This window comes from Castor canadensis, chromosome 7, assembly GCF_047511655.1.
Source record: "Castor canadensis chromosome 7, mCasCan1.hap1v2, whole genome shotgun sequence".
Classification (NCBI taxonomy): Eukaryota; Metazoa; Chordata; class Mammalia; order Rodentia; family Castoridae; genus Castor; species Castor canadensis.
The window spans coordinates 161,101,893-161,127,024 of NC_133392.1; the positions used below are offsets into that span (position 1 = coordinate 161,101,893).

The 25,132-nt window shown below is 58.0% G+C and overlaps 1 protein-coding gene across 4 annotated transcripts in view; it reads left to right on the plus strand.

Moving 5' to 3' along the window:
* Window positions 1–25,132, plus strand: part of Megf6 (multiple EGF like domains 6) — a 95,654-nt gene that overhangs the window by 66,843 nt on the left and 3,679 nt on the right. Inside the window, exons 7-36 of one of the 4 annotated variants that reach the window (XM_074081535.1) lie at window positions 5,703–5,828; window positions 6,854–6,976; window positions 7,990–8,112; window positions 8,299–8,436; window positions 8,844–8,963; window positions 9,383–9,505; window positions 9,831–9,998; window positions 10,290–10,421; window positions 11,193–11,321; window positions 13,267–13,395; window positions 14,106–14,240; window positions 14,359–14,493; window positions 17,483–17,608; window positions 18,117–18,257; window positions 18,352–18,480; window positions 18,618–18,749; window positions 19,311–19,439; window positions 19,525–19,653; window positions 19,933–20,061; window positions 20,490–20,618; window positions 20,850–20,978; window positions 21,636–21,764; window positions 21,907–22,035; window positions 22,149–22,280; window positions 22,457–22,585; window positions 23,204–23,332; window positions 23,464–23,538; window positions 24,146–24,229; window positions 24,491–24,619; window positions 24,806–24,934. In XM_074081535.1, the coding sequence (XP_073937636.1) occupies window positions 5,703–5,828; window positions 6,854–6,976; window positions 7,990–8,112; window positions 8,299–8,436; window positions 8,844–8,963; window positions 9,383–9,505; window positions 9,831–9,998; window positions 10,290–10,421; window positions 11,193–11,321; window positions 13,267–13,395; window positions 14,106–14,240; window positions 14,359–14,493; window positions 17,483–17,608; window positions 18,117–18,257; window positions 18,352–18,480; window positions 18,618–18,749; window positions 19,311–19,439; window positions 19,525–19,653; window positions 19,933–20,061; window positions 20,490–20,618; window positions 20,850–20,978; window positions 21,636–21,764; window positions 21,907–22,035; window positions 22,149–22,280; window positions 22,457–22,585; window positions 23,204–23,332; window positions 23,464–23,538; window positions 24,146–24,229; window positions 24,491–24,619; window positions 24,806–24,934 (3,819 nt within the window). Of the gene's footprint in view, window positions 1–5,702; window positions 5,829–6,853; window positions 6,977–7,989; window positions 8,113–8,298; window positions 8,437–8,843; window positions 8,964–9,382; window positions 9,506–9,830; window positions 9,999–10,289; window positions 10,422–11,192; window positions 11,322–13,266; window positions 13,396–14,105; window positions 14,250–14,358; window positions 14,494–17,482; window positions 17,609–18,116; window positions 18,258–18,351; window positions 18,481–18,617; window positions 18,750–19,310; window positions 19,440–19,524; window positions 19,654–19,932; window positions 20,062–20,489; window positions 20,619–20,849; window positions 20,979–21,635; window positions 21,765–21,906; window positions 22,036–22,148; window positions 22,281–22,456; window positions 22,586–23,203; window positions 23,333–23,463; window positions 23,539–24,145; window positions 24,230–24,490; window positions 24,620–24,805; window positions 24,935–25,132 lie in introns of all 4 variants that reach the window. The other 3 variants (XM_074081537.1, XM_074081536.1, XM_074081538.1) reach the window with 3 other exon arrangements.

The window sequence follows — 25,132 nt, forward strand, 5'->3', positions numbered from 1 at the left end:
GCAGGCTTAGGCTTTGAAGTCTTGGACTCTCCGCTCCCACCAGCAGCTTGGAGTGAGGATTAGAGAGGCTAGGGATAGAGAAGGCGCTAGAGGGGATATGACAGTCCTTTAGCAGTAGGGCTGGGAGTCTTCAGAATGGTGTCACATCAAGGGTCCTGGGGATCTGGGAAGACCTCAGAGGAGGAGGCAGTGCTAGAGGGGAGCCTTAAAACTCACTTAAACTCACCTCCAAGGCAGGGAGGGAGAGAACAAGAAACACATAAACTGTACACATCCCTCCTTTCTAAGTGATCTTTCAGAAATAAAACACAGAAAGGTTTCCACTTCCATTCTTAAAAATACAAAGTTATAAAAAGGACTGCCATCAGCCCAACACAGTGAGTGCCTTGTCCTCCTGCTCCGGCCACCACCCCAAGGGAAGCGCCAGAACCCTGGGATGCTACATTGATCAGGGTGTCTTCATAGGGTGTCCCACTCCCATATTTGGGGTGAGGAACGGGACAGGGAGGCCTGAGGGCTGCTGTAGCTTCCCACCCACTGACCAAGCCAGTCCCTTCTTTCCCCAGCAATGGAAAATGGGGCCTGCCAGGGCAGTGGTTTGGCTGGTGGTCTAGGACTGTCATTCCTGCTTTTCCATGACATCTCGCAGAGCGCTACAGTGCAAAAACAGTCCCTAGGTCCTTTAACACTTTGTGCACCTCCATATAGCTGGGGTACCCTGAGTCAGTATGAACCTGCTTGGTGGTCCTCGGTCTGACCTTCTGGACTTGGACCTTGGACATGAATGTTTCCTCATGTCCCCTGGGTGAAGTGACACGTAGGGCCAGTCTAAGGGTCCACAGCTGTCACTGGCTCACCCTGCAGAGGCCCCTCCAGGTACGATGCCCTGGGCTGATTCCATGGCTGAGGTAGCTCCCTGCCTTCAGCCTCAAGCCTGTAGGCCTCAGGATGGATGCCCTTGGGGAGGACTGTGCTGTTAGCATACACATTTCTGGTGGCCTGGCTGCCCCTGCCATCTGCCCCTGCCAGCCCCAGAGTTAGATGGTTCCTTGTGGGTACATGTGTGCATAGCTGGAGGAAGGTGGCTCAGGGCAGACCCTTTCTTCCCTAGGTCTGGGTCAGTCTGTGAGGACTTGAGTAGCTGCACAGGTCCCCAGCCTGCCCCCTCAGCTTCTTGTTGGAGGGGAGGCCCTGGGGGAGGCTGCTTAGGCCTGGGAGGCTGCTGCTGGCAGTGGGCTGGGGCCAAAACCACAGGCAGCTAAAATGTGCAGACTGCCAGGCTCATCTGCAAAACTCATCCTGTGAAACTGCAGATGCAGCTTTGCCTGTGTTTCCCAGTCCCTCCAAAGCCCGAGAGGGGCTGCAGTTGCACAGGGGGTCAGCTCCCAGGTTTGGGTCCAATGAGGCCTGGCCTGAGCCAAGCTGATGGGAGAGGTAGGAAGGGCAGCAGCTGATGTGGTCAGCCCCTCCACTGTCTTGTGAGCCCACTCTGGGCTCTGTGCAAGGGAAAAGCCTGCCTCTGCCTCAGTTTTGGTGAGTCCCAGACCCCAAAGATGCAGGCTGGGGCAGAGCAGATGTGCTTGGGAATGGGGCACGGGATAGTCTCATCCTAATCCAGAGAGACCAAGGACACTAGCCACAGAGCCTGGGTCTGGTGCAGAACCCAGTGAGAAAGGCTGGGGCATCTGAGCTAGGCATGCCAGGAAATGATGCACTATGGGGCTTAGTGGGTGAGCAAAATGAGCTCAAGGCGGGCATGGGGTTTGGGGGTTAGAGGAACAGGGCAGAGGAACCAGGGCTTGCACCTTTGAACCGGCCAGCAGCAGCTCTTACAGGTCCTGGGCACTGCTTGTACAGTAGGGTCCAGTCCTACCAAATGGACACCACCTGCCCTCTGGAACTTGGTGTTTGATAGGTGGGACTGACCAACAATCTAGACAACAAACCAGGCACTTTCTTAAATGCTGTGGAGAAAGAAAAGCTGGCAATGCTCACAGGGCCTCCTGTGGGTCAAGGGCACAAGTTAGAATGGAGACTTGGTGACAAGAAGGCAATGGGGGTGGTGCAAGGCTGGCCTCCCTCACTGTACCTTTTGAAGCCCGGCTCTGCTGCTCATGGCTGTCCAGGCACTTGGGGCTCTTTGAAAACTGACTGGGTCCCATTAGCCTTGGTCTCCTTGTCACCTGTCACTTGGTCTGTCTGCACCACTGCAACCCAGCTTGGGTTGAGACAGTGCCCCCTCCCCCCGCCCCACACACACCAGAAAGGAGGATGCTGGGGCAGGATGGTATCAAGCATAGCCTGGGTCTGTGGAGAGAGTGGGAGTGGGCACTTACGCCTTTGCCGATGCCCACCTGCTCGAGCCTTCCTGAAGGGACTATTCACCTGGCTCTTCCTGTCTTGAGAGGCTGGTTGGCATTGGTGCTGGCTCAGACATACACCCCACAGCTTGTGTTCACACTGGCTGCAAGTGTGGTCAGTGGCCCCTGAGTAGCTGAGACCCTTTTCAGCGGCTGGGATAAGGGCAGGATTCCAAGGCAGGGAGCAGTGGGCAGACACAGTAGCTGCCTGTGGGGGAGCTGGGACAAATCTCCCTTCCAGCCTGCCATCCTGATCCTGCCCCTGGCAGAGGGCTTCCTGGAAGGGAGTGCTGTGGTGGCCATTGGCCATACAATAGTGGCCACTGACTACATGGGGTAGGAGCTCTCGAGACCCAGAAACCACACCAACCTGAGGGCAGTGATTACAAAACCTCAGGATACCAGCAGGGAATGGATCCACTCTTGAGCCAGCCCCTGCACCAACCACTGAGCTGGGCTGGAGGTTTCATCAGAGGTGAGCTTGGCTCAGATCAGATAGATTGGCCTCCCACCCTTCGCCCTGTGGCAGATGAGCTCATGGTGGCCTGGAGGCCATGGCCTTGCCAGCAGAGTCCTCCAAGGTCCCCGTGGATGACCCCCATCTGCTGTCCCCTCCATGGCTCTTGGCTATACCACTGCCGGGCACTGGAGCCCCGGCATAGGTGCTATCTCCTGCCCTTTTATTGGGAACACCACACATCCAGAGTGCAGACTGGCTGGCTCAGGTAGGACAGGACCTCAGCCCTATAGGAGGCGTATTTTCTGTAATACCCAGGTTCCTATTCCACAAAGCCCCCATTCCCACAGAGCTCGTGTCATGTACTCCTGAGTGGTGGTAACTCCTGCTGGAAGTGGGTAAAGTTTTTCTTTAAGAAACTACCACTTCCGTATTACAGAAGTAAAAGAGAGCAGACTGGCCCAGACTGCCTGGAAGTTGTGATCCCCCTGCCTCAGCCTCCCTAGGGTTAGAATCACAGGCATGCACTGCTTTACCTGGTCATGGAACCAGTGAACATGTGCTGACTACAGGGGAGGCAGGGAGGACCCCCACACACACTTGGAGGCCATCCCTGATCCCCAACTTCTGATGGAACTTCTCAGCTTTGCTCCAGGTTCTGGTTTACAGAACTGAACCAGACAAGAGCCTTTGGCCATAGCCCAGGCAGGGACCCTGGGGTGTGTATCCCCCAGCGAGGGGCCCAGAGATGTCTCCACCAGTTCTGAAGCCCAGTATCACAGAGGCTGGCCCTTCCTGGAGCTGCACATCCCAGCACCAGAGAAAATCTGCCTTTCTCAGCTTTCTGGAAATCCATGCAGTATATACGGGGTGGTGCTGACCCGGCTCCCTGCAGTGTGCAGCTTGGGAGCGTCTGGGATGTCACAATTCTGTGGAGCAGGGGACCAGAGGATAGGCTTCCAGGGTGTGAAGCTGTCAGGGACCCCGGACCCCTCTTCTGCTGTATAATGGGCTCATCCCCTGGAGGCTTTGCCCGTTGGTGGGTGAAAGGCAGTGCCTTTCCTTCCTGCCTTGCCACAGCCCCTCTGGGTCCCGTTGTCTGTGGTGCCTGCCCAGCCTGCTCCCCTGCCCAGGCCCTGTGCCCTTCTGTGCCTGCCTGGCTCTGCCAGAAAGGACTTCTGGTTCCTATTACGTGTCCCAAGCAGAGATGCAGTTGGTGTGGTGAACACAAATAAACAGAACCCCCAGGAACGGGGGGCCAGCTTGGGCTGCACGTGCCCAGGATCCTCTGAAGGGAGGGCTGGTAGCTGAACAGCCGGTGCTGGCTCAGGTGAGGCCAGAGGTGGGGTCAGCAGAGCTCCTATCTGATCTGGGAGTCAGGGCAGAGTTGGGGAGACACTTGGGCTGACAGGCTTGCCTCAGTTTCCCCTGAGGTACACAGCTCTTCCTCCTTTCCACATACCAATCCTGGGCAATGAGGAAACTGGTCAACCCCCATGGCTGACTTTGCCCTGAGGGTATGAGGACCCTGAGTGCATGCTCCCCACTGAAGCACCCCACGTGAGGAGACGGGGCAGTTTTGTAAGGGAGAGCTGTGGTTTTTAAACAAGTTTGCTTTGAAAGAAGCCTTGCCTTTGGCTGACAGTGCGCCTGGCATCCTTGGAGCCCTGAGGCAGCTCATGTGCTCTACACTGCTGCCAGCGCCCTAGCCTCAGAGTGCTTGCACCTCTATGGTGCTGAACCCCCAAGCCCATATGCAACAATACGCCATCTCCCCAAACTCGTGCCAGGCCACTGTCTTCCCAGAATAGCAGCGTCCCCTCACCCCAGCCAGCATCTTGGGGTGAGGCCCAGTCCCCAAAGTGCTTTAGTAATGGAGCTCAGGTCTGTTCTGGCCTACGCAGCTTTGGGCACAGGCCTGTGGGCAGACGGCCGCACCCCGCCAGCCTGGGCAGCAGTGCATGCTTGTGGCTTCCCTCCTGGGTTTGGGGCCAACTTCTTCTAACCACAAGGCAATTGCCAGAGACCTGATTGTAACCAAATCCATGCTGGCTGGAGGAGGAGCTGGCTGCTGCTTCTGGTAAGGGCGTAGTGCCCACCCTGAGTGCCTTGCCTGACCCCTTACCCACCGCCCCACTGCCCCCCGCCCCCCGCCGCCTCCTGGACCAGCTGAGGGCACAGCCACAGTGCATCCATGGGATACACAGGCACCCGCTGGACCAACGTGTCCCATAGAGCCTGTGCTCTGCAGGGGGTCAAGACTCTAGGTTATGACCTCTAGTCTGGTCCCTCGGCCACTGAGAAGAGTGGGAACTGTGTGGTCAGGTATGAAGTATGGTCCAGTCTGGGGTGGGAAGAAGATACTCTGGTCCCTTGGGAGTTGGTGACTAGGTTTGTAGGCCACAGTGGCTATCCACGGCAGCTCTACACATGTCCTTCTGCCCTAGTCTGAGACCAAGATGGTGGGCTGGTCTCTGCCACCTCCCTCCAGCTGCTCAGGTGCCAAGTCCTCATTCTTGGGCTTCTCAGAGGCCCCTGGCGTTTTGTGTTCTATGCTGGGGTGGAGGGTGCTAGACTTCTGTTGAGGTGGGACAGTCTGCCTGGCGTCTCTGTGTCCAGGTCTCAAGCAGGCTGGGACTGGAGGATTCAGAGAGACGGCCACCATTCTGAGGACTCTATAGGTGGCTGCGAAAGCAGTCAGGCCCATGAGCCAGAGCAGCCAGGGACCAAAGTCCTGCATAGGAACAGGTGGAGGGCAGAGGGTTGGAAGCATCTGGAGAGACTCCTGCAGGAGGTGGCCCTGTGCCTGTTCTCGCTTGCCTGGGGAGGAGACTTCTGGCCAGCCATCCTCTTAGGCTGAGCCAGGCTCCTTTCTGTGTCCCCAGCCATCAGCTCCTGCTCCCTGGGCAATGGTGGCTGCCAGCACCAGTGTGTCCAGCTCACAGTGACACGGCACCACTGCCAGTGCCGGCCTGAGTTCCATCTGCAAGAGGACGGCAGGCGCTGTGTCCGTGAGTGTTGCTAGCCCACAGAGGGGGAAAGCAGGGTGGGACCCCACAGATCCCTTGCCCTTCATAGACCTGTCTTAATCCTGAAGCCTGAGCCCGAGGCTGAGCAGAGGCCCCATGTGACAGGACTTGGTGGCTGGGGCTGGAATTGGGTATGGGGAGAGAAGCCTGGGACTGCTGACAGCCTGGGGCACAGGGCTGGCGGGGAGTGCTCTGGGATCACACATCCTTGGGCAGGAAGCTGAGAATGGAGACAGTCACAGTTCCCTAGATGCCCACTGGGGCCAGCACTTGGGCAGAGGAGCAACCAGGCCCCACTGGCATGATTCTCTGGGACTTCTGACTGCCTGTGTGGGAGAAGGGGCTCTGCTGATGGAGAGGGTGAAGAAGGATCAGAGTCCCTGAGATGTGGAAATAGGGCAGGACAAGTGCTAAGACCTTACTCCCTCCACCTGACCTCTCAGCCTCCCCAGTAGGGCAGGCAGGAAGTGAGTTTGGGCATAATGGTCAGAAGCAGCCATGGGGGTGGAATGGCAGAGGATCACGGGCTGGGGGTCACAGGGCCGAAGAGTCATGGGGTTGGGGTTGCAGGGCTGGAGAGGTTATGGTGTTGGTCTTAGCTGTAGCAGCCAGCCCTGTGGAGAGGTCTCTGGGGGGTGCAGTCCAGGCCTTCCGCCGGAGCAGTTCTGGGCTGGCTACCTCCCTGCTGAAGGCCCTTGTCTAGCTGGACCTTGCTTCCTGTGCTGTGGGATTTGCTGGGAACCCTGACACCTCTGAACCATGGGCATTAGCGAAGCACTGGCTTCTGTGTTCCAGTGGACCCTCAAGAGTGTCTGGAATTGTGTTGGGGCCATGGAGTCTTTTTGAGGTTCTCTGGGGCTTCCCACACCTGGGAAGGAGACCACTGCCCAGACTGGAGCAGAGATTCAAACACTGGGAGGGCCTCGTGAAGGCCCTGGGACAGCTGTCCCTCTCCTACTCACCCTAATCGCTGCTTTTTGCCCTCATTCCTCTGGGTCTGACCACAGGGAGAAGTCCATGTGCAGAGAGGAATGGTGATTGCATGCACACGTGCCAGGTGCTCCGGGGCCTCGCCCACTGTGGGTGCCACACGGGCTACCAGCTTGCCGCGGACCGCAAGGCCTGTGAGGGTAGGACACCCCACCCATGCTGTGCCTGCCCCAGGGCCTCTGCAGCACCCTGCTGGACTGGTCTGTGGAAGCAAGGCTAGCCCATCTTGCCAACTCCAGGTGACCTGGGGTGACGCTATCCTATCTCCCTGATGGTGGTTGAAGGACACCCAAGAATCCGTGTCCAACTGAGTTGTTTTTCAGCAGGAATAAGGAGAGCACTCAGGGTTTTGTTTTGTTTTATCTTTGCAATGCTGGAGATCAAACCCAGGGCCTGGCACGTGCGAGGCAAGCACTGTGCCACTGAGCCACACTCCCAGCCCTTTGGGATTTTAAAATTTCATTTAGAAAATACTTCCCATAATGCTTGCTCATTAGGAAACAGAAGAAGAGTGTGCCAGGAGAAAGAGGTCCCCCTGACAGGGCCCAGCAAAGCATCACAGTGTAGTAACTCTGCTGTTTTTCTGGGTTGCTTTGTTAAACAGAGACCACAACTGAGCTCTGTTTTCTAGACACCTTCCTAGGTCCTGCTGGCTGTTCCCACTATGACTGTGTGGTATTTCTGGGCATGTGGGTGTTCTCGACTCTTCCTGGCAGTGAGCAGCCTTGGCGGGGGGGTGGGGGGTCTGTCCTTGGCTCAGTGACCCTAGGGTGAGTTTGGCACATGGAGGATGTCTAGAAAAGCAGTCAGTGGTCATTTTCCAAGGCACCATGCCAAATGGTCAGGTGCCAGCAGGGAAGGGAAGGCCAGTGCTTCACAACCTTAAGAGTGCGAGCAGTTGTCCTGGTGTGACAGGTGGGTCCTTTGGGCATAGGTGGCTGCGGCAGGATCAGACACTACAAGCTCAGCACAAGGAATCCGCTGGCGCGACTGTAATAGGCTGTGTCGGGACACCAGGATTCAGTTTCAACTGCCTTCTGTGCCATGCGGCCACAAACCCAGAAGCCATCATGTGCTTCCTCCCACTGTGGGGTGTGAGTGGAAAGGCACCTCTCGGACCCCTGAGTCCTTCCTCTTGGTCTCTCCTTTCCAGATGTGGATGAATGTGCCACAGGGCTGGCTCAGTGTGCCCATGGCTGCCTCAACACTCAGGGATCCTTTAAGTGTGTGTGCCACGCTGGCTATGAGCTGGGTGCCGATGGGCGACAGTGCTACCGTGAGTGGGCAATGCACAGCAGCCTGGGGTCCTCAGAGCCCCAACACCATTCCCCAGGACCCCAGAGGCATCACTTTGGCTGAGCTTCCGTGTCGATCAGGGACAGCCCTGGGGTATGGGTCTCCAGTGTTTGGGCAGGGGGTGCTAGACCTTGTCCTCCATCCCAGCTGGCTGGTCTCATCACAGGGATTGAGATGGAGATCGTGAACAGCTGTGAGGCCAACAATGGAGGCTGCTCACATGGCTGCAGTCACACCAGCACGGGGCCCCTGTGCACCTGCCCCCGAGGCTATGAGTTGGATGAGGACCAGAAGACCTGCATTGGTGTGAGCCGGTTCCTTCCGGGCTGCCCATCCTGAGCCAGGGATTGGCCTGATGCCATGACTCAACTTGGAAGTCCCTCTGTCTCCCCCAGGCCTGCTCTGTCTTCCTGGGGCAGGTGGGGTGGGACAGGCCTGGCAAGAGGCAGCATTACAAACTGGGAAGGACCCTGGGTGCTCTATTGGCCTGCACCCTGTGGCCCTATCTGTGGCCCTTGTGTCCCATGTGTGACTGTGTGCGTGCAACTGTCGAGATGTGTGAGTGAGGGTGTATGCCGTGGGGTGTAGATGATTGCGTGCAGGTGTGTGTAGTTGGGCATGGTGTTGTGTGTGGAATGTGCATGCAGGTTGTACATCTGTGGCTTATTTATGTGGTCCTGGTGCCAGCGAGCTCCTGCATGTGCCTTGTAGACATTGATGACTGTACAGACTCCCCGTGCTGCCAGCAGGTATGTGCTAACACCCCCGGTGGGTACGAGTGCAGCTGCTATGCTGGCTACCGACTCAGCACCGATGGCTGTAGCTGTGAGGGTGAGTACCTGCTGGTGGTGGCAGCTGAGTGGCCAGAGGAAGAACACTGGGGTCAGGCCTGGCCTTCCTGTGGTGGGTGTGGGTCAGCCTGTCTTATACCCTGCCTCTGGACATTGATTAATTGCCTGCTGTATGTAGGGCTGTGATGACCTGCCACCTTCCTCCCTCTGGCCTGTGGTCACTGACCATTCTCACAGGGTTGGGCCCACACTTCTGGCTGCTCCCTGAGTGGCTCTCCCTGGGGTGGGCAGGTGACCACTGTTGCTGCACCTTTGGGGTGGGAGGATGGCTGGAGAGGTTGCTGTGGTTGTGGAGTGGCATTTCCAGCTGTTTAGGGAGACGAGCTGCCCAGCTCTGTCCAGTGCTAGGGTAGACAAGGCCCCCAAGTTCCTGACCTCAAGAGCCCTGTTTGCCCACAGATGTAGACGAATGCACCTCTGGCCATGGCGGCTGTGAGCATCACTGCTCCAACCTTGCTGGCTCCTTCCAGTGCTTCTGCGAGGCTGGCTACCGGCTGGATGAGGACCGTAGAAGCTGTACCCGTGAGCCTCCCTTTCTGGGGCACCCTTTGCCTTCTGGGTCTGCTGGCAGTAGCCCCCACACCCCACATGCTGGCTGACCTCGCATCCTCACCTTTCTGGGTATTTGTGGGCCCTGCATGGTTCTACCTCCTGCTATGAGGGGGCAGCAGGGTGGGAGGAAGAGGGCTGGTCAGATAGCATATCCCCCAGGACCAAGTGTTACATGGGGGCTCCTGGTGGCTCCAGCTTCTGCTGAGGTGAGACAAGAACTGGGACCTAAGACCATGTTGTCCTTGGGGAGGGCAGGTGGGTGGTCAGGGCTAAGGGGTTTGTGTGGTCTTCCCAGCACTGGAGGAGCCCGTGGTAGACCTGGACGGCCAGCTGCCCTTTGTACGGCCCCTGCCCCACATCGCCGTGCTGCGGGATGAGCTGCCCCAGCTCTTCCAAGATGACTATGGGACTGAGGAGGAAGAAGCAGAGTTGCGTGGAGAACATACGCTCACGGAGAAGTTTGGTGAGGGTGGGCTTCTCCCTGGGCTGCTGTCCTCCCTGCAGGCTTGGGTGAGGGAGGAGCCTTGAGGTCACCTAAAGAGGTTGATCTCACTCCCAGGTTGCACAGCTTGTCTGGGGCTAGACTAGGCCAGCCACCAAGTTTTGGCCCTTCCTGGCCTCAGCTTCTGCTCCCATACTGCACCTCATTTTCTTGGGGCCTCAGGGATAGGGTGTCCCTTGCACCGTCTTCCCTGCCTGAGGGGCCTTAAGGCTGGGGTCAGGCTCTGATGCCCCTCTCTCCATCTGTCCTCAGTCTGCCTAGGTGATTCCTTTGGCCATGACTGCAGCCTGACCTGTGATGACTGCAGGAATGGAGGGACCTGTGTCCCAGGCTTGGATGGCTGCGACTGCCCAGAGGGCTGGACCGGACTCACCTGCAATGAGAGTGAGGCTGCCAGGCGGGGCCGATGCAGGGCAAGGGGGCCAGTGAGCCCCAGGATCTGCAGGCAGCCATTCCGGCCATCCCAGCCCTGTCTGGGCAGGGGAGTTTGAGTGGACCTCTCCCTTTGTTAAGTGTCCACTAACTGTCCACCTTGTGCCAGGCATGGTGGAATCTGCTGGTATGGTTGTAGTCAGCTGGGATACGTAGATGGGTTCCATGGGGAACCAGCAAGCTAGGGTGCTTGACAGTCTGGATGAGTCTCCAGGGATCCAGCAACAAGCAAGCCAATAAGTAACTCAGACAGCAGAGGTGTCTATAAAGGGAGCTGGTGGGAGGAGCTCCTCTATCATGGGCAGTCAGGACTGCCCTGCAGGCTCCTCATGGAGCAGGGATCTGCCCAGGACTACACAGCAAATTCACAGCTGAAGCACTTTGGAAACTGCTGTCTGTCCAGGGCCTTTTCCACCTTTTCCCAATGCCCAGACTGGGAGTGGCATTGGAGGTCAGAGCTCCTCTTCAGGGTTGGTGACTGTCTGGAAGGGGCTTCTTCAGGGAGATCAGTGTGTGTGTTGGCGATGGAGCAGTTGATTAGTGATGTCTGCCAGGAGTGTGCCTGGGGGCCGTGGGACACAAGTGTCATGTTTGCTGCTCTAAGTGGTTACTTCTGATCAGAGTGCCTCTAACCCTGGGAGGAGTCTCAGTGTTGGTGGTGAGGACTTGGCCCAGAGCTCTGCTGGCTGGTGACCTGGTGCTTTCTTTGTCACCCCAATGTAGCTTGCCCTCCAGACACCTTTGGAAAGAACTGCAGCTCCCCCTGCAGCTGTCAGAACGGAGGGACCTGTGACCCGGTGACAGGGGCCTGCCGCTGCCCCCCGGGTGTCAGTGGAGGCCACTGTGAGGATGGTGCGTGTGGCTCCTTGGATCCTCTGGAGTTGTCCTTTTGGGGAAAGGGGGAGGAAGGCACATTCCCCACTGGATCTCCTCCTAGGCTCCTCCCATCCACGGGAGTCAGAAAGCAATGTGACACTGCTCTGACCCCTGTCTTCCAGCCTTCAGGGCTTACAGCTGTGCCCAGGAGGAGGAACAAGGCCTTTGTAGTGGGACAGGTGTTAAGTTTTCATCTTTGCTAATTTCCTGGGGTCTAACCGTAGATGGTGGTCACTTGATCGACACCATGTTTGAGCAGACTTCCTAGGAAGGTGATGGGCCTCCTGTTCCTGGAAGCATTCAAGTGCAGCTGGGTGATGGCTGGCTGGGATTTGTGGAAGGGATCTGCCTATGCTGGTGGCCGCATGGGGTTCTGCTGGGGTCCTGTCTAACCGCAGTTACACCATTCTGGAAGACTTAAGAGTCCATGTACCTAAGTTTCCCAGGGACCATGTTACATCTTTGGGTCTTTAGACCTTTGCCATTCTGCCCCTGTGGCTGGAGAACAACTCGTGCATTGTAAACCCTGAGGAGGATGCAGGAACCTGTCCTGGTGTCCCAGGGTGGCCAGTGCCCCAGGTAGCCTTGTGAGCTTGCCACTGTGTGCTGAACACCACAGGACTTCTTGTCCTGCGCACAGCAGTGTGCCGGGCAGCTACGCAGGCTTTCCACCTCGTCCCTGTGGTCAGCTGTTCACATGGGCTTCAGCGTTGTAGGAGTGACAGGCTCTGGGTGGTCTGAGGGGCACCTGGCAGGTAAAGGATCTGAGTTTTATTGCTGCTTTACCACATCTGCGTGGCTTCCCAAAGAATGGTCTCTGAGATGGTCCCTTGTGGGAGGGCTACCAGATCCCCAGTAGGCAGAATGTACCTGAGCAGTGAGCTGAAGGAGGTGAGTCCCAGGAGAGGCCCAAAGATGGGTTTTCAGGGGCAGAGACCTCATAGGACCTGTGTGTCCCTTAGCTGTGATACCTCATTCCAGTCTCTACTGTGACTTCACATGATTGAGCCTCCCCTGCCTTCCCCTCTTTCTGTCTCAAATTCCACCTGCCTGTCTGATAAGGACTTTTTTTTTTTTTTTAATGGTACTGGGGTTTAAACTCAGGGCCTCATGCTTGCTGGACACAAGTGCTCTACCATGGCTCTGTGCCTTTAGCCTTTTTCAAGTTGGGTATTTTTGAGATAGAATCTTGCTTTGTGCCTGGGCTGTCCTGTACTGCAATCCTCCTGTTTGTGCCTCCCTGCATAACTGGGATGACAGGTGCATGTGCCATCTGTTAAGATGGGGTCTCTTGAACTTTTTGTCCAGGCTGGCATCAAATGCGATCTTCCCAATCTCTGCTGCTAGAGTAGCTAGGATAACAGGCTTGAGCCACTATGTCTGGTCCTGATAAGGACTTTCGTCATTGGATAGGGTCCACCTGGGCAATATAGAATGGTGACATCCTGGGAGCAGGACATGTATATAGAGCTTTCGGGGGGTTCACTTTCAACCTACTATATCTCTATCAGTAGGAGGAAGGACCTAAGGAAGGGAGGAGCCACAGGGAAGCATTTTGGGAAAGAAAGCTCTAGCCATGGGCTTGGCTATGGACCTGGCCTGGTAGGGCCATGAGTTCTTCCTGCTCTGAGCTTGGAGGTCAGGCTTGGTCAGGATGCTATAGGTGTGGGAGTCACTGGGGAGACTGGACAAGAGCCCTGTGTGTCTCTCAAGTCTGTGCCAAGCAGCATGCTTGGCAACCCACCCTTGCAATAGACCCTGGGTGGGGACTGGCCAGCTGGTCTCATCAGGAGATTCAGCTAACAGCCCCTGCTCCTGTCTTCCATACTGGGCACTAGAACCCTGAGCATCTCCTTGGTTTGGGGACACATGTGAGCACCCACCCTCTCTCCAGGGTTCTCACAGAGCCCCCTCCCCTCAGGCTGCCCCAAGGGTTTCTACGGTAAACACTGTCGCAAGAAATGCCACTGTGCCAACCGGGGCCGGTGCCACCGCCTCTATGGGGCCTGCCTTTGCGACCCAGGGCTCTATGGACGCTTCTGCCACCTTGGTGAGTCCTGCTGATCTGCTAGTGTGTGACCTGACCACAGGGGACCATCAGTGCTCCAAACTAAGACTCACATCGTGCCCGCAGCACCATGGAATCCCCTGGGCCTCACTGTCTGTAGTTGGGTTAGGATGAGGTCACCAGCTAGTGCTTAGGCGCTAGCTCTGGTCTGTGACCTCAAGGCCACATCCTTTCTACTGTGACTTGTGCTGGCTTCCAGGGTATCTGGGTGAGATGTCCCCAGCCTTTCTGGCCCTGATCTGCGGAGGTGGGTAGGCATCAGGCAAAAGTGGAGGCAGGCCTCTTCAGGAAGCTCTTTGGGGAGACAAGGCTCATCTTGGCTTTTGAGCAAGGCCTGGTCAAGTCCTGATCCCCTGTGCCATCATCATCTCTGGGGTCCACAGACAGGGAAGGGAGAGAGTGATGGATTGGCAAAGCAAAGGTGCATCCAGAGAGCTTTTCATGTCATTTGTAAAAGGATTATTCTGAGAGGAGAAAGCTGGGACTAGCAAGAGGCAGGTCAGTTTCCTTAACTTCTTAGGCTCTGGTTCTCAGCTGTAAAGGAGGCACAGTCTCCCCTGGGTATGAGACAAGGTGCCTAGATTCCCAGAATGTGCTGGAAGGGGGTCTCATCACCGTCACCCTTGCTAATCCAGGGCCTGGAGGGGTGGGTGCTGCAGTCAGGCAGGCTCCTCATGGCTCTGTGGGTGCAGCCTGCCCGCCCTGGGCCTTCGGGCCAGGATGCTCTGAAGACTGCCGCTGTGAGCAATCCCACACCCAGTCCTGTGACCCGAGGGATGGCAGCTGCTCCTGCAAGGCTGGCTTCTGGGGCGAGCGGTGCCAGGCAGGTGAGTCAGGTATGGGGAGGGGGATTCCAGGGCCAGCAGTGCTGGGCAGGTGAGACAGGTGTTAGGGAGGGGGAGATCCCAGGGCTGCTCACACCCCTGTCACTCTCTCATCCTGCAGAGTGTGAGCCGGGCTTCTTTGGGCCAGGCTGCCGGCACAAGTGCACCTGTCCAACAGGCGTGGCCTGTGACCCTGTGAGTGGCGAATGCTGGAAGCAGTGTCCCGCTGGTTACCAGGGAGAGGACTGTGGCCAAGGTGAGGTGCAGGGACCAGGCCCCTGGGTGTCCCAGTGGTTGTGGTTATTTGTGACTCAGAAGGCTGCATAGCTGGAAGTTGGTGGCCCCCATGCCTGGGCCCAGGTGGGACCTTTCCTTCCTGTCATCATGCAATGACAGTGTGCTGGTTGCCTGTGTTTTAGAGGTTGCCCAGGGCAGGAGCTATGTGTCCAGGTCAGTGCCTCTCCAAAATCACTCACTCCGCTCTACTGGAATGTACCAAGAGCACTGTGCACTGGAGCCCACTGGAGGGAGCAGGAGGGAGGCAGGTGCCCTGGGAGTGACTTGGCGGGAGGCTGGGACTGGAGGTGCAGAGGAGGTGAACACAGAGGCCTCACCAGGTGGATCTTGTGGCCTGGGGGTGTGTGTGAATGGGCACAGGGCCTGGGTACTCTACCTTATGTGGTAGGTGGAAGAGGAGGCCATAAGGAGCTGGCTGGAAAATAGACCAGTGACATTGGTCCCTAAAGCAGGGCCAGGAAACTGGGTGCCCTGGTAACTCACACTCTGACCTGTTGGTAGCCCAGCGTGCATGGGGCTTGGGGATTCTCTGAGAGGGCCAGGAAGGGAAGGCTGAGTGCTATGGATGCTACCAGCCTGGAGGAAGTGGCCTGTGTTCCTCAGTCTCCACTGTCTGGGGTATTATGGCCAGGTACCATGGACCCTGCCAGAGCGAACAGCTGAGCCTGTGTGAAACAGAGTGGCAGGAAGGACACTGAAGTCTTTGCCTCTGAGCCTTATGGCTGGCAGAGGAGACACCAAGTGTGGTCATGTGCCCCCAAGGAAGGGGAGACACTCAAGTGTGGCTGTGGGCCCCTGGAGGAGGGGAAGTCCCTCTCCCGGATTATATAACAGGGCTGCTTTGGTAGATGGCGACAGGTTTGGGAAGCTTGGAGCTTCCCCTGGCACTGTGCCTGCTGTCTGAACTCATTGGTCTGAATGTCTGGGAGCTGAAGAGGGACTAGCATGTACAGTACAACTGTGGTCAGGGCTGAAGGGGGGCAGCAGGAGCCTTGCGCCCTTCCTCTCCATGCCTCCGTCTGAGGAATAAGGCAGAGAGAACCCAGCCTGTGCAGAAGCCCACAGAGGAGCAATGTCAGCCAAGCACTGTAAGCCAGTGTCTTGAGCCATACTGGCCATAGCAGCCAATGGTCTGAGCACCCTGGGCCAGGACCCAACCTGAGGCTTGGTGTCTTTAGGCCACGTGCCTCCATAGAAGATGTGCACTAAAAGTCTCAGGTTCTGTTGGTACAGGGAGAACACGTGTGGGGTTTGGATCCCAGATCTGACCTGATCTCTCAGGAATCTGTGGTCTCAGGTCACGCTCAGAGGCTCTGAGTGCCTGATTTCCCATCTGGACAAGTGTCACAGGAGCTCAATGAGTTATGCAGATAGGACTTGTTTTGCCTCCTGACATCCCTCACCCAAAACACACGCACACATACACACACACACACACACGCATGCGCACGCACACGCACGCACACACATGCTTGCATGTGAGCACATATAGGCAAACATGCACAGTTGTAGGTCACCTCCTCCAAGCTAGGGACCCAACCCTCCCCTCCAGACCCCCTATGTGTGTGCTGGGGCCCAGTGAGGACAACTGTCCAGAAAAGCCTCCTTTCCACCAGTCTTAGAGCCGACCCATGTGCTAAGAGAAGGAAGCCTCCTTTTTCCTTTCTGTGTTAGTTTAAAGCCTTCAGTGCCCCAGGGGTGGACCATGGGAAATGATGCATACTTTTATAGAAATGGCGACTCCCTGCTTGCTATTAGTTCTGGAAAATATTACAGTCCCAAGCATGTGTCTTGTGCCCAGTTAGTGGGGAGGACCACTGTGGTCCAGTGGGACTGCTTCATCAGCAATGCTGGGCACTTCCCTGATTCACATGTGTGCTGCATCTGGCACCTGCTGCATGCATGAGTGTTGTGCCTGATCCCGGAGAGTGGCCTTGCACCTGCTACACACCTGTGTGCTGGACCTGCAGTGTTTTGTCCAGCAGTAGGTGGGCATCAGGGCAGCCACACTGTGCTGGGCAGGCGGGAAGCCTTCTCGCCTCCTCCCCCCCCCCCATCCCAGCTTTGGCTCTGTCATTCTGGGGCAGGGAGGCTGGGCTTGGATCCTGAGGGCAGGGCAGGTGTGGACAGGTAGGTGGGCTCTGGCAAGGGAGGCTGCAAGGGGCTTCATAGCACCTACAGTTCTGGTAGGTCATGGGAGTGGCCACTGCAGGTCTTGTCGGGGGTGAAGTCTTCCTGAGGCCGTGTTGCAGATTGGAGCATCAGGCCACTCCTGCCAGGATGCCCTGAATCTTGGGCTGCTTCGTTCTTTGCTCTCACTGAGTTGTAGAGTGACGGGTACCCCAGGCTTCCAGGGCCCTCATTCTCTTGTGTATAGAACAGTATGGCTCCTTCCCATCCCCCGTGCTACCATCAAAGGGCCACAACTCTAGGTCATGTGGTGGATGCCAGTTAGGGGGAGGGGGTCCTACTGGGAGGGGAAGGGGAGAGACTGGACTGGTGTGCCCTGGTTGACCTGACATGAGAGATCCCCTGGGTGGACAGCTGTGGGGCAGGAAGAGGAGCAAGGTTGTTTACCGCTCCTGGGAGCTCTCCAGGGTCCTGGATGTCCATAGCTTCTGCCTGACAGGCTGCCTTGCCCTCTGGTGGCCCCCACCCCTGCCTCTTCTTCTCAGTGTCCCAGAAACTAACCTTCCCTGTCCCCTGCCTGTTTCTGTGACCTCTCCTGGTCTTCCTGGGCCTCTGGTTGTATTCAGCTGACCCTGCTGGAGCTGGAGCAGGTGCCTGAGCAGGGGGGAGTACAGCTGCCAGGAACCCCAGAGGGAGGGCTTCTGGGCTGGGCAGCCCCACAGAGGTCGGACAGGTAGTGTGAGGTAGGCTTTGCCGAGGGAGGCTGTTCAAGGGCTTCCAGCACCCAGGTCTTCGTCCTCTCCCACTTCCTTCTGCAGAGTGCCCCTCAGGGACATTTGGTGTGAACTGTTCAGGTTCCTGCACCTGTGCGGGGGCTCCCTGCCACCGGGTCACAGGGCAGTGCATATGCCCAGCAGGGAGGACTGGGGAGGACTGTGGAGCAGGTGAGTGGCAGCAGCACCCCTCATCCCTGGACTACAGGACTTCTAGATGGGGCCTGCTCTGGTCTGTGCTAGAGGATCCCAGCCTGGACCACATCTGGGGACCTTGGACTTAGCCCTGCAGGTTCCTCTGCAACAGCTTTGAGAACTCGTGCTTGACTAAGCCTGAGTATAAGATATGGCTCTGCATTTGCCCAGCCAAGCACCTGGGCCTGCAGTGGGACTTCCTAGGCTGCCTGTTTACTGCTTGGGGGTCTTCTAGCCCCTCTTGCAGGCTCCTTGTTTTGCTTGATGAGCTATTCCCGGGACTGGGGCTTCTATTCTGTGCCCAGCTACCTCTGGAAGTACCTGGGGGTTCTGATGACCCTGATCTGTCCCTCTCCTGGGCAGTCTTAGATGGGAGCAGTGATTCCCCTCTTGAGCCATGGCATAAGCGGCCTTCAGTGCTGTCCCAAGCAGACCATTTATGACATTCCTAGCCAGGACAGTGGGGGAGATTGACAGGCCCTAGGGGTGTTAGATTGTCCCGAGGGCCGCTGGGGACTTGGCTGCCAGGAGATCTGCCCTGCGTGTGAGCATGGTGCCAGCTGTGACCCTAAGACTGGAACCTGCCTGTGCCTCCCTGGCTTTGTTGGCAGCCGCTGCCAGGACAGTAAGTGTGGCTTGTGCTCTGGCCTCAGCCTCAACCCGTGCCCCCTGGGTGGGTGTGCTGGGCGCCATGCTCACCCTCTCTCTGCTGCCTATAGCTTGCCCAGCAGGTTGGTTTGGGCCTGGCTGCCAGATGAGGTGCTCTTGTGCCAATGATGGGCACTGCCACCCAGCCACTGGACGCTGTAGCTGTGCCCCTGGGTGGACCGGCCTCAATTGCCAGAGAGGTATGGGAGCACGTTGCCCGTCCTTTGTCAAGTCATCCCTCCGATGCCCTGTTCTGAGATGCTCTGGGTCCTGACCTGGCTGTGGTACCAGTGGGCTCTCCTCCAGCCTACCCAGGATGACCTGGGCTCTGTTGCAGCCTGTGACAGTGGGCACTGGGGGCCCGACTGCATCCACCCCTGCAACTGCAGTGTGGATCATGGGAACTGTGATGCCACCAGCGGCCTGTGCCTGTGCGAGGCTGGCTACGTGGGCCCACGGTGCGACCAGAGTGAGTCCCAGCCCTGCTGACTACCCCATGCTGGTGTGCACACAGGGAGCATACGTGCACGCAAAACACACAATATGTGTGGACAGATGTACACGTGAACCTGTGTACGTGGATGTACACATGCACACGCACACATATGCATGCCACACATACCTGCCTTCCTGTCCCCACCTGAGCTTGCCCAGCGCTCACTCCCACGTGCCTGTGTCAGATATAAAGCACACCTGTCACAGCAAGTAGGGAGACACAGGGTCTGTCCACCGTAGGACACCTTTGGCGGGTAGGGGATGGGAGGAGTTAGCACTTAGGACAGGCATATGTGCTCCTTAAGGCTGGTAGGTGGTCCTGGGGCAGTCTGCATGAGATCCTAGACCCTGAAGATTTTGTCTGAGGCTTTTCCAAACCCCTCACCCCAGATGGAGGAGGCGTATGGGCGAACCTAGGTGTCCCCCACTGTGGGGAGGAAGAAGCTTTATTGTGATCTATGCCTGGGGCCCCAAGTCCTGGAGCCCTGGTCTGCTCTGGGCCCCCTGGCTAATATGGGCTGTGCCTGCATCTCAGGATGTCCCCAGGGCTACTTTGGGCCTGGCTGTGAGCAGCGGTGCCAGTGTGAGCATGGGGCAGCCTGTGACCATGTCAGTGGGGCCTGCACCTGCCCAGCTGGCTGGAGAGGAAGCTTCTGTGAGCGAGGTAAGCCAGACGCAGGCTGGGGGTGGACCTGAGGGACCTTGAGGGCAGGGCAGAGTGCCCCAGTCACCACCACCTCTGCCCACAGCCTGCCCAGCTGGCTTCTTCGGGTTGGACTGCCACAGAGCCTGCAACTGCTCAGCTGGGTCTGACTGTGACACTGTGAATGGCTCCTGTATCTGCCCGGCTGGCCGCTGGGGTCCCCGCTGCTCCCAGGGTGTGTGAAGCCCCCACGCAGTCAGGGTGTCACTGGAGGAGCATGGGACCTCCACAAGAGACTCTTCTGGGACCCCTTCCTGGGCACCCAAGACTGTTAGGCAGCCACCCTGAGAATGCAACTTTGTCCAAGTGTCTCTCTTTTGTGGCCACTCTGCTGAGAAGTGGCTCAGGCCAGAGGGATGGTAGGGTTGCCACCATCCCTGCTCTCCTGGAAGCTGTGCTTAGCTGCCTGAAATCTCCTGCCTCAGGCTCCTGATGGCCTCTCTGCCCTTTGCAGCCTGCCCACCCCTCACCTATGGACTTAACTGCAGCCAGGCCTGCACCTGCTTCAATGGGGCCTCCTGTAACCCAGTGCACGGTCAATGCCACTGTGCCCCTGGCTGGATGGGACCCACCTGCCTGCAGGGTAAGCCCTGCCAAGGAGCCTAGTGTTCTGGTCATGGCCTCTCACTGGGCCCATGTGGGACCATGTGGTTATGGGATGCTGGTTGTATCCCTGTGGTACCCGACCCTTAGGGGAGGGAGGGAGGAAGGCAGGGAACTGCTTAGGACTAAGGACTGTGACCCCCAAGGCTGGGTGGGTCCAGAGTGGGCCTGGAGTCAGTTATTTTTTTATTTTTATTTTTTTTTTATTCATATGTGAATACAGTGTTTGGGTCATTTCTCCCCCCCTCCCCCCACCTGGAGTCAGTTATTTTAGAGGCAGCCCTTGGCAAGATTCCCAACCCAAAAGTCTGAGCAATGGTGGGCTCTGGAGGGGTGCTGAAACCTGCAGAACCCTGAGGGGTTGTGCTTGCCAGATGCTGTAGGCTTCTCCTTCTCCCTGGTCCCTAGCCTGCCCTGCTGGCCTGTATGGCAGGGACTGCCAACACTCCTGCCTTTGCCAGAATGGAGGGAGCTGTGACCCTGTCTTGGGTCAGTGCATGTGCCCGGAAGGCTGGTCTGGCCTGGCCTGTGAGAATGGTGAGCTCCGTCAGTTGGCCGAGGTGGGGGGTGTGCCCACTCACTGTCCTAGGAGGACTCCCAGGCCAGGGGACAGCGTCCTGGGTAAGGCCTTGGAGCCTCTCCTTCCAAGGTTGGTTCCCAAGGACATGGGAACTGAGACTGTGGGTACAGGAAACTTGGGCCAGGGCCTCCTGGGTCGTACAGATGGAGCCCTGGACGTGGGATCCTTACTCTTTCCCACCCCTGCAGAGTGCCTTCCTGGACACTATGGAGCAGGCTGTCAGCTCAGCTGCAGCTGCCTCAATGGGGGCCTGTGTGACCGGCTTACAGGTCACTGCCTCTGCCCTGCCGGTTGGACTGGGGACAAGTGCCAGAGCTGTGAGTAGAGCCTGAGAGGCCCTGCTGGGCTGGTTCTCCCCAAGGTGGTCAGCTGCTAGGCGGGGACAGGGCCTGCTATCTGAGCACCCAAGGGTCCCCTGCAGGAGGCCAGCCTGATGAGGCTGTCTGCTTTGCACTGGAGCAGAATGGGGACATATTTGGCCCCTGCCCAACCCTTTGATGGGCATGGAACTATGATACCCTGGGGTGGGGGTGCAATTCCCATATCAAGACTGTAGAGAGGAACTCTTTGCCCCAGTCCTGAAGCTGATGGGGTCCCCATGATGCAGTATACCATCTGGGCTATGACCTCTGTGCCCAGGTGGCCTTGTCCACCCATCCAAGTCCCTTCAGAGCCTGGACAAGTGGGCACTGGCATGGACATCACCTGGTTCATCCTCCGTTCCAGCCTCCTACTTAGCAGCCCCCATTCCACCTAGACATTGTCACTTTCAGGGACAGCCCAAGCAGCCTCTTACTCTTCCCCAAGCCTGGGTCTGCTGGTGGTGGGAGCTGAGCTGGGGAGGCCTCCAACCAGGCCTGGACTCTTTATGTCTTCCTTCATCTCAGGGGCTGAGCCCTGGCTCCCAAGTACCCATGGGATGAAGGTCCGGGGACCACAGGGCTCAACCTTCCTGTCTGCCTTCTTTACTGTAGCCTGTATGGAAGGCACATTTGGGGCTCACTGTGAGGAACGCTGTACCTGCCGGCGTGGAGCCACCTGCCACCACATCACAGGGGCCTGCCTTTGCCCCCCAGGATGGAGGGGCTCACGGTGTGAGGATGGTGAGCACAGCCCCCTCCACAGCCAGCTCCTGGGTCCAACTGCCCAGGTGGGAGGTGGGTCCTACACACAGTGACTGCTTTGGCCCAAGGGCTCCCCACTGTCCCCTTCCTGGGGACCTCCCCAGCCATGCTCTTCCCACAGCCTGTCCACGCGGTTGGTTTGGAGAGGCCTGTGCTCAGCGCTGCCACTGCCCACCTGGGGCCTCTTGCCACCACATCACTGGGGAATGTCACTGTCCACCTGGCTTCACTGGGCCTGGCTGCGAGCAGGGTAGGTGTTCCCCTCAACTTCCACCCTATGGAGAGGGTCAGCTGGGGGTACTTTTAGAGAGGCTTACTATCCCTGAGGCTGGGCTACATTGACTTCACCCTTCCTGCACCCAGCCTGCCGTCCTGGCACCTTTGGAGAAGACTGTAACCACCTGTGCCGGTGTCCTGGTGAGAACTGGGCCTGCCACCCTGCCACAGGGGCCTGCACCTGCGCTGCTGGCTATCATGGCACTGGCTGCCAGCAACGTGAGTGCTGCCTATGCCCACCTAAGGATCCTGGGGTTCTGCCTGTGATGCTGGGCCTCCTTTGAGGGGTGGAAAGTGGGATGTGGGGGCTTTGAGAGATCTGCCATGCCATGTTTAGGGGTGCTGGGGGTCAGTCTTCAGTTCCCCCTCCCCCTGCAGCACACCTCTTTCTGCAGAATGCCCGTCTGGACACTATGGACCAGGCTGTGCGCAGGTGTGTGGGTGTCTCAACGGGGGCTCCTGTGATGTGGCCACTGGGGCCTGCCACTGCCCCGCTGGATTCCTCGGAGCTGACTGCAGCCTCAGTAAGTGGCTAGGTGGCTTGTCTTTGCACCCTCAGGAAGCAGGCCCTGCCAGCCAGCCTTTGGGAGGACAGCCCCCTTCCCCTGCCTACCTCCCTGACTCTTCAGCCCCCTTCTGGCCAGGCCTAGCCCCAGGCTGAGCTAAGTGGGATGGTAAGAGAGGTCCTGCAGCACTGGGGGCATCTGCAATCCCAGTGTCCCTTCTACCCCAGCCTTTTTGGCCAGCCTGGCCCAGCTGTATTCTGTGGTCAGTCTGTCCCCAGCCATGTCTGCCAAGGGCTTGAGCTGAGTCATACAGAGGCCAGCCAGGCAGCTGTGGCCAAGTGTCTTGCTAAGGGCCTTTCTCCTGAGTCATGTGGGGACTTTCCCCGTCTGGGACCCAGACAGAGCTAGAGGAGGTGGCAGTGAGTCACTGCAGAGCCGGTGCTGGCCCCCTGCAGAGCCTGTGGATAGAGGGAGATTGGGGGCTGGGAGTTGGTGGCTTGACCCTGTTTGGGGGCAGACATATGGTTTTCCTACCCTTGTCTCAACCCTTCTCAGGGGTTGACATAGACAGGCAAGGAGGTTGCTCTATCAGGACCCATCTGTGAATGCTCTGCTGACCCAGCCCCTCCCTGACAGCCTGTCCACAGGGCCACTTTGGCCCCAACTGTGCCCATGTGTGCAAATGTGGGCATGGTGCAGCCTGCAACCCTGTGACTGGCACTTGTGTCTGCCCACCCGGGAGGATCGGCGTCCACTGTGAGCACAGTGAGTGTCTGCTGGGGCTTGGGGATGTAGTTACCTCACAGAGGTCACTCAGTCAGCCATGGGGGAAGCTGAGAGGGTGGACCCCTCACTGGGGATGTGCCATTCCCCAGGAAGTACATTTGTATCCACAGCCACCATGGGTTCGCCAAGACACCCAGGGGCTCAGAGGTGGTACCCTCTCTGTGTGGGCAGAGCTGCCCTGTTGAGTGAGTAGTTCATCCTACACCGCCTCAGGCCCTGCCTCCACCACCTGGGCCCCTGGGGCTCAGTCTACACGGTGGCCTGTCCATGGCTGTGTGGCCAGTGAGGTCCACAGGCTCTGATCTACTGATCCTTTAGACCCGGGTCAGGCCGTCATCTCCTGTCTGCAGATGGAACCCACCTTCTAGTGATGTCCCCTTGGCAGGCTGTCCTGACCTCTGTGCCAGTCCCAGGCCTAGGGTCCCTTGGCAGAGGGAGGCCGGCAAGCAGGTCTTGGTGTGAAATGGTTGGATGCCTAGGACAGTGTGATAGCTCCTGCTCATGACAGCATATCTGTCCCAGGCCACATCCACAGCCCTGTGGCCTGGCCCCTCCCTTAGTCCTCTTTGAGGGGCTGTGTCCCCATCGTAAGTTCTCAGCCTGGGGCCTCCCAGGAACTTGTGCAGCCAAGGGTTAGAAACCTAGGGCCTGGCTCCAGTCAGGGTGCAGCCTGGCCCTGCCTCACTTCCTGAACACAACCGTGGGTCAGGCAGTGGGCCTCAGGTTATAAACAGAAGGATCACAGAGAAGCTACCTCCGAGTCCATGGCCAGCCAGCCACGCTTCTTCTCAGGACTGGAAGATGTGCACTGGCTCCCAAGCCTGAGACAGCATGCCACCGCTTGCAGAAGCCCTTCCTGGCCTCCCTGCTGGCTGGGTGGGTGCTCACAGCCCCCAGAGTAATGTGGTCCCCTTTGTCTCTGAGGAACCTTCAGCCCCCAGGCCAGGCTTGGTGTTGGCTGCCTGAGACACTGAGAACATGGTGCAGTGGCTCTAGCACTGGGGGCTTGGTGGGCAAGGTTGGCACTGGGACACAGGAAGCATTTGTCCCCAGAGCATATCCAGCCCCAGCCAGACCTCCAAGTAGCACACTGTTCTTCTGCCCACCCTCTTTCCCGCCCCCCCCCCACCACCCCAGGCTGCCTTCAGGACCAGTTTGGTGAGGGCTGCAAGCACAAGTGTGCCTGTAGGAACGGGGGCCTGTGCCACACTGCCAGCGGCCACTGCTCCTGCCGCCTGGGCTGGATGGGGCCACACTGTGAGCAGGGTGAGTGTGCAAGGCAGCCAGGACCACCGCGTCTGTGTGGAACTGCACAGAAACTGGTTCCAAAGAGGGTAGCTGGGCTTGAAGTCCTTTGTGGGGGCTCCAGGGTGCCATAGAGGGCCGGGTGAGGCTATGAGACCCCAAGTCAGGTTACTGCCTGAAGGATCTTCCTTTCTGTCCTCTCCCTAGCCTGCCCTGCTGGGCGCTATGGTGCAGCCTGTAGCCTGGAATGCTCCTGTCGCAACAATGGCACCTGTGAGCCTACCACAGGTGCCTGCCATTGCGGCCCCGGCTTCTATGGACAGGCCTGCGAGCACAGTGAGTGGGGAACTGGGACTCTGCTCCAGCTGGGTGCCACTAGTTGTTCCCTGCTGCTGGGTGGGCCTTCTGTCTGGCATCGAGTTCTCCACAGGGACAGGCACTTTCTCAGTCATTCTTTTGGGACTGATGAGATAGGCTGACCCTGACTTGCAGCTGGGCTCCAAGGCTGGCGGTGCCCACTTAGGGTCACAGTGG